At 43.4% G+C, this 12,722-nt stretch overlaps 1 protein-coding gene across 3 annotated transcripts in view; it reads right to left on the bottom strand.

Moving 5' to 3' along the window:
* GPS1 (G protein pathway suppressor 1) overlaps window positions 1–12,722 on the bottom strand; it is a 2,619,406-nt gene that overhangs the window by 878,815 nt on the left and 1,727,869 nt on the right. For all 3 annotated transcript variants that reach the window (XM_044068228.1, XM_044068227.1, XM_044068226.1), the window contains exon 9: window positions 2,363–2,457. In XM_044068228.1, coding sequence (XP_043924163.1) covers window positions 2,363–2,457 — 95 coding nt within the window. The remainder of the gene's footprint in view (window positions 1–2,362; window positions 2,458–12,722) is intronic.

The raw sequence follows: 12,722 nt of genomic DNA, 5'->3' as shown, positions 1-12,722 counted from the left end.
TGGTACAACTGGAAGATCAGCGACAGGCTGAGGAAAATTCAGTTTCAACAAATCCTAATATTACTGCAGGGAGTCTGGGATTTCATTCTGATCGAAATGAAATAATTCTTTCATTTTAGCTATAATCTCCAGAAAAAAAAAATCTTTTCTGGACAAAAGTGTGAGGAAACACTTTTGTCAGAATCAGAATAGTCAGCAACAAGAGCTATGTACCAATACTTTGTCTGCTCCACCTCTGAAACCAAGAGTGCTTCTCACTAGACCAGAAAGAACAAAATAGCCACACAAGATGTGTCCAGGTCCTGGTCCTGAGTGGCTTCCCAAGGAGTCACACCAGCAAAACAGAGAACTATAAGTGGACCAAAAAACCAAGTCTGGCAACATCAGAGTCAACCGTCAACAAGATGACGTATTGTAGAAACTAGCCTGACATGAGAAGACTCCCAAGAAATTTTCTTCTTTCACTTGAGAGATGGAATAACCAAAGATCTAAACAATTGCACCATGATTGACAGGGAAAGAACCTGGTAAGCAGAGCATGACAAGTGGATAAACCTCCTAACAGAAAAATCTAGGAAATAAATAGTTGCTTGACTTTTCTAAAATACTTTGTTCTGTTAAGATAGCACTCTGAGCTGCCAGTCCATGTCCAGAGTATAAGTAATTCTTTCTCCATAGATTTGAGGGTTAGGATAACAGACGGACTGATGGCCTGACTCAAAGTCTGAAATAACCTTGACCATGAATAATGGATGTTGTTCTTACAGATATAATATCCCCAAAGCAGATGAGATGGGGTTAACCCACCAGGAGAACTTGCAACTCAGACACTCATCTTGTAGATGTCAGAGCAAAGTAAAGAAGAGTTTTCCATGTAATCTTTAAATCTGCCTGATGTGCAGGATCATATGGAGGTGTGGTTAACTTTTCCAGCAAAAAGCTAAGATTCCAGGAAGGAGCAGCCTATTTGTAATGTGATCTCAGGTGAAACACTCCCGTCACAAATAGATTTACTAAAAATTTTTTAAAAAGAAATATCAATGAGCAGGCATAGTGATGTGGCCTCAAGACGTACCTTGAGAAAGAAGTACAAAGGCCCAAGATTTGTTTTTAGCCTCATGAAAGCTTTCAAGACTTTTAAAGACAAAGATGGTCAACTATTCATGTAATATAAAGTACCAGTAGGAAATGATGGCTGGCAACAGTTTAAATCTCTAACCAATAGTGCTCATATTTCCAGAACTGCAAATATCCATCACTGTCACTGTATTTAAATATCACAAGCTCTAGATAAAACTCCCGCAGGTGGCCAAAACTGAATTACTGCTCTAAGTTTCAAAAGCAGAGCAATAAGATAAAGCAATGCTGATTAATCCACTTAAGAGCTCAGAAAAACAATGGAAACAAACTCAAATCAATTTATTGCTGTAGCTTCAGATTCATAGTAGTAGTAATAAAAAAGTAGAAAATGCGACAGTTTACTTAAAAATTGATTTAAATGCCTAGGCACTGGATAGAACTTGCTTGAAAAGTTTGGCAGTTAACTATTAGCAGAACTGTGCCACTAGATTAGCAGCATCTTCTTGAGGCAGTTTCAACTCTTTTCCTGAAATGAAAGTAAATCACTAGTGGCGGCATATTCTAAAACAGAGAAAGATTCCACCGCCACCAAGTACCAAGAATAATGGACTCGTATCTGAACTTCTGAGGTTTGTTGCCTTTTCTTTTTACCTAACAGCCCACAGCATTATCTTTCCCTGCTAATTAAAAACCCTCAGTATGATATTATCCAAGATATTCTAGAGGCTCCACAATCACGCCTTAGGCCTTCATTTGTTAATGAGCAAATGCTCTGAAGCAGTGGGCCTTTACAGGTTATGTTATCCATAGTTACTAGGCAAGCAGTCCAGACCACCACTGACCAGCACAGCCCAATTTCCCCATTTGTCCTGTTTCACTGTCAAGTTAATTGAATTGCCCAGAGTCGCACAACAGGCAAACGGTGGCTAAGGGGGATCAAAACATGGACTAGTGGGAGCTTATTAATAACTCATAGCCTTAATCATCTGTGTTTACTGTACCATAATCCAGCAATGTTTCTCTGTCTTTATAAACCCCCAAGGCTTTGTTCAAATACTATCAATTGTCAGGATTCCTAGCAACCTTCAAAAGCTCAAAGATTCTCTGATAATGAATCTATCAGCAGCACTCTGAAACCCACAACTGTAATCAGTAATTACATCTGGTAACAAAACTTGAAAGCGCAGGTATACAAGCATTACTGGTACAATAAAAACAAGACGTAAATCAGACTTTCTCCCTTCCAAAGAAATGAAGAAACCATGAAGGCTAGGACACTCACCTACTTGAGATGACATTCCTCTGCAGTTCTTGCCTGTCAAAGGTGGCCAACGCACAAAGCCCACCATAAACTGCCACATTACTAGGAGACAGGAGCTGAAGAGCAACAACAGGACAGTTACCAAATGAAAGGCAAAAAAGTCCATCACAGTCAACACCACAAAGCCTTCTGACAGATACAATGTGCCTCATTCTACAACTGATCAAATAGGAGATAGGAAAACGTGTAGAATTAAAAACAGGAAGCACAGTTGTGTACAATCTTACCATACCAGCAGGTGTCCTTCTCTTCATAATTGCATTATTCATTACAGTAGGGATCTACTGCCAAGGACAGCCCAATGTCTGGCCAGTACAGCAAAGCCTTTAGATTCTGCATGTGCCATATGTCACACACATGCTACCTGTACAGGACCCAAGGCATAAAGGTGACATACGTACTCAGTTACCCAGAACTGAAATGACCCAGAAGAGAGTAGTCTTCATAGGACAACAAAGGCCATGTACATCCAAGAGGAGAAAATGCAAACGGCAAAGGGAGACCATCAGCCAGGAGGAGAACCAAAGGAAAAAATCAAGTTGGAGGGAGGGAGGGAGTGAGTGAGTGAATACTGCAACAGTGAAGAGAAAGCCACTTACTGTTACGGTAAGATTTTACACAACTGTATCATATCCTTCCATATCACTGTTGCAGTACTTTTCACAGCATGGAGAGTGCAAAAGCTCAAGAAAAGGATTGGGAGGTGGAAGGCTGGGAAGAGCTCTCAACAAAACCATGTAGAAAGGCTCGAGCAAAACCTGCTCTAGCCCTAAAAACCACATCCAATTTATAATGTTTAGTAAAGGTATGCACTGAAAACTAAGTAGCAGCTTCAGGGACACAATTGGCATTCAACCCCTTGAAGAAAGCACCAGAAGAAGTAACGGCCCTAGTGGAGTGAGCTCTAAAGGAAGTAGACAGACATTTGCCATGAAAAGAATAAAAAAAATAAATGGCCTTAGAAATCCAGGAGGAGATGGATTGCTTAGAAACAGCCAAACCCAATGCCCTGGGATGAAAAGAAACAAAAAGATAGTCAGATTTACAAATGGCCTTAGTTTTATCCAAATAATACCGGAGGTGTATGCGCAAATCCAAGGTATATTGGACAATCTCATTAGCAGACTGAGGAAAAGGAAAAAAAAGGAAGGGGCGTTGAAGTGCCTGATTCAAGGAGAACTCATTGACCACCTTGGGCATAAAAAGGATTTGCACGAAGGGACAACCTATCCCTGTGAAAAACCCAAAAAAGGAGGGATGGCCATAAGGGCCTGAAGCTCAGAAACCCTCCAAGCCAAAGTAAGAGCAAGTAGTAAGACAATCTTTCAAGTACAATGCTGCAGAGAAGCTGAACCTGCAGGCTCAAAAGGAGCTTAAGTCAGTTTTTCTGAAACAAAATTACAGTCCCAAGGAGGACGAACAGGCTTTCTAGGACGCCTTTAAGAAACTGACTTCAAATCAAGTAGCCAGAGGAGGATGCAAGGGCAGAGAAGCAGAAATAGCTGACAAATGGGCCTTTACAGAAGAGGCCAAGCCAGACTGCAGCAACTCACACAAATTGGAGAGAAAGAACAGTTGTGTAAAATCTTACCATAACCATAGATGTCATCTTCTATATGTTGCAGTATTCATAACATGAGGGAGTCTGCCGCTGCTGACTCGAATGTCTGGCCTGTATACAAAAGTCTAAAGCTACTCTAAAGTATGTGCAACGTTTCACAATGTTGCACATAGATCCAGTCCTATGTCGGTCATAAAATGACATCGGCACGCATCAATCCTCAGAAATGAATGCACCAGGAAGAACACCAGCCTGAAAAAGGTGAGGAAACACACAATCAGCATACAGGCAAGCATCAGGGGAAAGGTGGGGGGTTGTATACTGCAGCATATAGAAGAGAAGAGAAGAGAAGGACATCTATGGTTACAATAAGATTTTACACAACTATTCTATGTCCTTCTACTCATATGTTGCAGTATTCATAACAAGAGGGAGAATGCCAAATCTCATGCAGTGGAATTTGGTAGAGTTGCAGCAGTAGTCTACAAACCCCATGCAGGATAGCCCTTGCAAAACCAGCTCTAGACCTGGAAATACTATCACTTGTAATGTGCTGTGAAAGTGTACAGTGAAGACCAGGTAGCTGCTTCTAAAATGGAGGTGGTGTCTAGACCTTTGAAGAAAGAACCAGAAGAGGACACAGGCTCTAGTGGAATGTGCCTTAAATGGGGTAGCAAGAGTTTTCCCATAAGACGCACAGCAGAAGGAAATGGTTTTGTAAATCCAAGTGGAGATGGTCTGCTTTGAAACAGGCCTGCCCAGAGACCTAGGATGATGGAAAATAAAATGACAGTCAGATTTCCTAATAGGCTTGGTTTTGTCTAAATAAAATGAGTTGTCTACGCACATCCAAGGTGTGTAAAATCCTCTCACTAGAGGATTGTGGAGATGGGAAAAAGGTGGGCAGATTAATGGACTATAAGTGACAATTCATTTACCACCTTGGGCAATAAAGGAGGGATTATAGTGTGTAAGGAGACCCTATCCCTGTGGAAAACAGTAAAGGGGGAAGAGGCCATCTGTGCTTGAAGTTCTGAGACCTTCTGGCAGAGGTGATGCCCACAAGGAGGACTGATTTCCCAAGTGCAATGCTGAAGAGAAGAAACAACTGCTGGTTCAAAAGGAGCCAAAATAAGTTTCTGTAGAACAAAATTTAGATCCCAAGGAGGAGGAACTAGTTTCCTTGGTGGTCTGATATGAAGAACACCTTTCAGGAAAAGTTTAACTTTCAACCTTGAAGCCAAGGAAGGAATCATAGGCAGACAGGTAGAGATTGCCGAAAGATGAGCTTTTACTGAAGAGTATGGCAATCCACTCTTCAATAATTCACACAGGTAAGACAGAACTACTGGAATGTTCACCAGCAGTGGATGCAGGTCCTTAGAAAGACACCAGATGGAAAACCTTTTCCATTCGGAAATATAGTATTTCCTAGTATTGGGTTTTTGGCCTTCTTGCAGCACATCCTCAGCGAAAAGGTGTCTGAAAGGGACCAAAACCCTATCACCCACACAGTCGCAGGGCTGAAATCTGTGGATGTATTAGGGATCCCTTGTCCTATGTGAGTAGGTCCACTCTGTGGGGTAACTTGTGATAATTGTCTTTGGCTAAATGCAGAAGGGGGAACCACTGCTGTGTTGGTCAAAAGGGAGTCACCAACAAGATTTTGGTAGCTACTGCTGGATCTTCAACAGGACTTTCTGGAGAAGTGGGAAGGAGAGCATGCATACAGAAACATCCCCTTCCAAAAAAAGACAGGGCGTCCACCTTCCATGCCAGAGGATTGTTAACTCTGGCACAAAACTTTGGAAGTTGTCTGTTCATAGGGGAGGCAAAGAGATCTACCTGAGGCATACCCCATTGAAGGACAATGCCCAGAAACATCCTCGTGTAACATCCATTCATGGGACTGAGTCATGGAGCTGCTCAATGTGTCGACCACAACATTTTGAATGGAAGGAATGTAGACTGCTTGTAGGGCGAATTGAGTCTGAGAGGCTAACTCCCAAGCTTGGAGAGCCAGTTTGCATAGGAGATAAGACTTGGTCCCTCCCTGCTTGTTGACATACCAAAGGACTGTGGCGTTGTCTGTGAACCACTTTAAGGCTCCTGAAAGAAGAGGAGGTTTGAAAATTTGCAGAGTGAAAATTAGGGCTCTCATCTCTTTTATATTCATGTGTTCCCTCTTTTGGGAGGGAGACCGCATATCTTAAATATTCCAGGATGCCAGGGTTGCTCCCATCCCAAGTCTGAAGCATCCATGAACAGTTCTTGAGTGGGAAGGGGCTGATGTAAGGGTAGTCCTGGATTCAAGGTAACCTGCTGAATCCAAGAGTTCAGTTCCTTTTTCAAGTAGGGAAGAAGGGGAATAACAAACTCCAATGGATGTGTGCGTTGTATCCATGATGACCTGAGGTACACCTGGAATTTCCTCATGTGCAGCTTGGCTACAGGTAGCATGTGGACAGTGGATGCCACTAAGCCCAAGAGGCAGAGAAACTACTTGGCGGTCAGGGAATGAAGAGGCATGAGAGCCTGGCAGCAGGCTTTGAGACAGAACCTTCTGGGGTGGTAAGGAAGCCAATATCCTGTCTGTCTGTATTCTGCACCCTAGAAAAACTTGGTCTTGTGAAGGAAGCAGGGTAAATTGTTGATAGTTGATAGTGATTCCTTGACTCTCCAGCAGAGACACAGTGAGATGTTTTCCTTTAAGGGTGTCTGGAGAATGAGCCTGGAGAAGGAGATCATCCAGGTACGGGAAAATATGAATACCCCTTAGTCTGCAAAAGGCTATGACAGGAGCTAAGCATTTTGTGAAGACCCTTGGACCATAGACAGTCCAAAAGGCAAGGCAGAGAACTGAAAATGTGAGGAAGCAATAGCAAATTGAAGATACTTCCTGAACAGAGGATGAATAGGAATGTGGAAGTAAGCATCCTTGATGTCCAGAAACACCATGTAGGCCTAAGGAAGGATGAGGGGAAGTAGAGTGTTCAAGAATGGCATGTGAAAGGTGGGAACTTTCAGGAAGGTGTTTAGGTGCGACAAGTCTGGGATGGGCCTCTAGGGGCCATCTTTCCTGGGGACCAGGAACATCCTGGAGTACAACCCTTCCCCTATTTGGAAAGGTGGGACCTCCTGAATGGCACCCTGAGAAAGAAGACTGAAAATGACTTGGGGAATGTAATCCAGCTGTTCTTTTGGGGGTTGTGGAATACTCCTGAAGGAAGGTGGAGTCTTCCACACCATGAAGTATCCTTGAAGGATGATTGACAGGACCCAAAAGTCCTGTGTGATCTGTTTCCAAGCAGGGAGAGAGACAGATGTAAGGACAGAGGAGTCTGGGTGCAAGGAGGTTGGTAGTCACAAACTATCTGGCTTGCTCGGCAAGGGCTGCTTCTGAGCAGCAGATGATGATGAGGACTTGGCTGAGTACTGCTTCCTAGTATCTCTTTTAACCTTGGAAGACTGAGTTCTGTGAGGTTTCCTTACAGAGAGGGATTTAGAGGGGTAGTTCCTTTGAAATTTGGGAACTGGGGACACAAAAATGTGTTTTAGATCTTGTAGCTCTTTGCCCTTTTCTTGTAAGGACTTAAAATCTTCTGCAGCAGAAGCACCAAGCAAGGCCTTGTTGTCAAGGGTTGCATCCATACTTTTAGCCTTTATGTCATCTGGCAAGGGCTGTAATCTGAGCCAGGTAGTGCCTCCTGGGAACAGACCCTGAAACAGCAACCTTGGTAGATGCCTCAACAGCATCATAGCTACAGTTAATTGAATGGTGTATGACTTGAGCAGAAGAGCTCAGAATGGAGGATAACTGAGCCTCAGCAGGAGAGTTTGGAAGCTCTGAAATTAGCTTACTGGCATCAGAAAGAAGGGTTAAAAAGTACTTTGCCATATGGGTCTGGTACTTTATGGCTCTAAATGCCAAAGTTGTTGAAGTATAGACTTTCTTCCCCAACCTCACCGCAACTTTACTCTCCTTGTCTTAGGGGAAAAGGGGAGTGGAAGGCAACATCTTAGAGGCCTTAGCAGACAAAAATAGTTGCAGGGTTTGCAGAGGGACATTTAAACAGGAATTTGGAATCCTCTTGCACCTTGTAAAACCTGTCGGGCCTTTTAGGGGCAAAAGGTTGGAAATCAGGGCACTTAGAAGCTGCAGAAAAGGAACCTAAAAAAGTTGGCAGCACATGGGGAACTGCAGATGGAGATGGGGAATCCATCTGCAGAAGGTCATAATACCTTTTTTTTTTTTTTTTAAATTTCTGACACCTAGGAGCAATTCCATTTAAAGAACTCCCTCATTTTAACAATGGTTTCCCCAAAAGTAATATTCTTCCCTGGAGAATCTGTGCCATCTGATTCTTCTTCCAGGGAAGCATATCCTAAGTTAGATGAAGTTTGGGCAGAGTATGCCAATGATTCATTTGCAGATGAGTCAAAATCATCATATGAAATGTCAACTGACATCATCTTTTGTGGAGAAGCAGGGGGAAGGGAGAGAGAGACCAGTAGATTGTCTCAGGGTCAATAAAGGCATTAAAGAGCTCTTGAGAAAAGGCTTGCCAATCTACAGGCTGCTCTTGGGTAACAGGAGAAGCATGCTTAATTTTCTGCTGCTTCTTTTGTGGGACATGCATGTGGTGGAAGGACAAGGCACCCAACGTTGGCCGACACTCCATAATATTGCTTGGGACATCTTCGCAAACAATGATTTCAGGAAAGCCACGTGGGCCTTCAGTAACAATAAGCCTGGGTCCCCAACCTACAATCACAGCGGACGTCTGTGTATCCCCCAAGGAAGTCCTAGTAGGATCCTTCACAGCCTCCACACTGGTACCCATGGAAGAATTTCCTACAGACTCTGAAACAGTCTCCTGGCCAACATCGGCCTCAGGAGAGATGTTTGGAATTGGAGGAGCAGCAGGTAAGTCGGACCTAGATTTCTTGGCCTTCTTAAATGGCTCACCTGAAGACCCCAATGTACCTTCCATGCTGTGTGCTAAGTGCTTAAGTCGCTGGCTCTTTAAGTACAGATTGAGGGAAGCTAGACAACTGCACAGGATCTTGGGGACAAAGGCCTTGGAAATCAAACAGGAGGTATAGTCGTGATTAGGGCCCAGGCAAAAGAGGCAAGGGTCATGGGAATCTCTATATGGAATTTATCTTCTACACTGCCACTTGCCCTTCCTAGATGACATGTAACCTCAACCACAACAGTAGCACACAAAACAATAAGAAAAAACTCCAATGGAAAACTTATCTGGATCGAAATGCACAACTCTGCTGACAAGCAAGCAACCAGAGAAGATGTTCTGACTTGCAGCAGAAAAGTTCTGGGGATTGGTGCGTGCCAACAGCCTCTTTATACCCGCCACTTTATCACCGATATAGGACTGCATCTATATGTGATATTGCACGTATCCTACAGTAGCTTTAGACTTTTGAATACGAGCTGTTCTAGTCAGCAGGTGGCAAACTCCCTCATGTTATGAATACTGCAGCATATGAACAGGAGGACATCTGGAGAGACCCCCACTGAAAAAGGATCCAGGTTATGACCATGGGCACCAGACAAAAAAAATCTCATGTTTTCTTGCCTCCTGTAAAACCCTAAGCACATCCTCAGAAAAGAGGTGCACAAAAGGGATCAAAACCTTATCATCCACAGTATCAGTTGAAGAGTGGACAAGTGAGGATGGATGAGCTACCCCTTGTCCTCTGTGAGGAAGTTCAAATGGTCAAGTAACTTGTAATGATTTCCCCTGGCCAGATGCAATAAGAGGGGGAACCAGTGCTGTCTTGGCCAAAAGGGAGTCACTAACAAGATTTTTTTTTGGGGAGTCCAGCAGAAACTTCTGCAGGTTTCTTGGAAGTAGAGGAAGGGGAAGGAAGGCATAGAGAAATATCTCTCTCACCAAGCAAAAGAAATGGCATCTGTCTTCCATGCCAGATGGCATGGCACTCGAACAGAAAAGAGAGAGCTGCCTGTTTAGAGAGGAGGCAAAAATATCTACTTGAGCAATACCCCACCAATGGACTATGTCCAGAAATGGATCTACTTCAGTAGACTGAAATACCACAGCACCAAAACTCAAAGATGAGACAAAAACATCACAAATTCCCTCTACAAATGTTAAAGCCGAAAGTCTGAAACAAAGAATTAACTAATGCTCATGTCTAGAACTCACTGGAGGATTTGAATGGACAGTGCGCGAAACACAAACAAATCTATATATTAATGCACATAAACAAAAAATATAACTTTTCCAATGTTTTTGCAGGGAGACAATCTCCCCTGCGGCCCCCCACACCCCCTGCAAATTATATATACCAACTACATGATTGCATTACAGTAGGGAAAAGAGTTAATTTCCCGATCCTCACTGTACTGTGATCTATAGTCACAATCAGTAAACATGAAAAATGTTTGCCTTATATATTAACTGGAGATGTCTTTATGGGTTTAGCGCGATGGCGATTCAAATTTTCCTATTACTTACAGACATGCGCATTACTTGATTCGTTGTTTCAAACTTTCGGCATTGTTAAAATTCTTAGATGTGTATTTGCCATGTTTTCTTCTCGTCTTTTTGAGTTTCGGTGTTATGGCATTTCGATCTACTGAAGTTGATCCCCAGAAACACATCTCTGTGAAGCATCCATTCCTGAGCCTGTTTTGGACCTGCTTAAGGTGTCTGCTACTAGACTGTGCTCTGAGGGAATATACACTGCCTGAAGAGTTACCTGATAACTGAAAGCCAGATCCCAGGCCGGAAGAGTCAACCTGCAGAGAAGGTGAATCTTTATGCCCGCCCTGTTTGTTGACATACCACACTACTGTGATGTTGTCCATGTAAACTTTTAGAAGGCCTGGACAGAGCATGGGGTGAAAAGCAAGAAGGGCCAGAATCAGAGCTCTCATCTCTTTGATGTTGATATGGTCTGACCTCTGATGGAGGAGCCAAAGACCTTGAACTTTCAGATGGCCACATAAAGCCCCCCACCCCATGTCTGAAGCTTTGGTGTTTTTGTTCTTGAGAAGGAACTGGAGGCTGAAAGGTCAGGCCTGGTTGAGGGAAAGTTGCTGAATCCACCACTCAAATTCCCACTTTAGACAAAGAAGAAGAAGCACATTAAAATTCAGAGAATGGGAATTCTGAAACCAAAGTGACTTGAGGTACCACCAAAGTTTCCACATGTGCAGCCTGGCAAGAGAGAGCATTGGAAAAGAAGAGGCTATGAATCCCAGGATTCGAAAAAATTCTCTGGATAGGACAGCAGGCATAGGAAAAGAAGACTGAAACAAAGCTGTCAAGGACAACATTTTTGGAGGTGGAAAGGAAGCCAACATTGGCACTGTCTGAATCCTGCAACCCAGATACACATGATCCTTAGAGGGAGTCAGGACAGACTTTTGAAAGTTGACAGTGAACCCCAGACTTTGGAAGAGAGATACAATGAACTCCAGGATCCTGTAACTGGCAACAGAGAGAAGCAGCCTGAAGCAGCAGGTTGTCTAGACAAGGAAAAATCTGAATGCCTTGGAGCCTGAAAAAGGCAATCACATGAACTAGGGATTTTGTGAAGACCCCTGGGGCAGTAAAGAGGTCAAATGGCAAAGCAGAGAACTGAAAATGAGAGGAAAAAAACAAAGAAGCATAAAAACTTCCTGAAAACAGGATGAATAGGAATATGAAGGTAAGCATCCCTCAGATCCAAGGACACCAGAAAAGCCTGGGGAAGAACAAGAGGAAACAGGCTTTGAAGAGCAAGTATCTTAAGAGAAGCACTCAAGAGAAAAGTGTTGAGCAAGATCTCCAAGTGCCCTCCTTTTGAGGGACCACGACATTCTGCAGTAAAATCCTTTTCCTATTTGTGAGAGAGAGAGACAGGTTGAACAGTTACTTGGTTCAACAGAGACCCAAGAACCTCCAGAAATTAGGATGTTGTTGCAGAGGAGGTCAGAAAAAAAGGGGGGGGGGCGCGACTTCCACGCCTTTAAGTAACTCAGTTGGATAATAGACAGAATCCAAGAATCTGAGGTGATATGCCAGTTTGAAAGACATAGGGAGAGCTGAAGGGATAAGGAAACCTGGCCGAGGAGTGTGTGGGGGGGGGCACAGTCTTGTCAGATAAAGGAGGCTTCTGAGCCACAGGAAACCTGAGAAGACTTAGCAGGAGCAGCTCATCTGCCACCCTTCCTGCCTTTGGTGACCTGGAGGAGCTGCCTTGCAAACAAAAGCAGCCCTAGCAGGATAGTTCTTCTGGAACGTAGGGATAAGGGATTTAAAAATATGCTTCAATTCCTGCAAAGCTTTATGTTTTTCCTAAAGAGACTTAAACATAGCAGTGGCAGCAGGCCCAAAGAGATTTTTTATTATCTAGAGGAGCATCCAGCAACTTGGTCCTAACATCTTCAGGTAAAGACTGCAGGCAAAGCAAACACCACCACCTCAAGACAGACTCAAATGCAGCAGCTCTGGAAGATGCATCAGCAGCATCACAGCTACACATGATAGAGTGACAAGTCACCTGACAGGCAGAACCCAAAATACTGCAGAAGATTTTGCCTCAGAATCAGGGAGATCAAAAATAGCCTGACAAGCCTGGGCAAATATTGATCTGATAACTGCTGGCTGGAATGGCCAAAGTAGAAGCAGTATAAACTTTGTTACCAGCTCTTGCCATTGCCCTACCATTCTTATCTGAAGGCAGAAGCTTGGAAGAGGACAAAAGTTTAGAAGGTTTGTCAGAAGA

Source organism: Protopterus annectens, chromosome 4.part0 (genome assembly GCF_019279795.1).
Source record: "Protopterus annectens isolate FY-2018-M chromosome 4.part0, PAN1.0, whole genome shotgun sequence".
Lineage (NCBI taxonomy): Eukaryota > Metazoa > Chordata > Ceratodontiformes > Protopteridae > Protopterus > Protopterus annectens.
The sequence above is the reverse complement of the archived record's forward strand: the minus strand, read 5'-3'. Positions and strand labels throughout refer to the sequence as shown.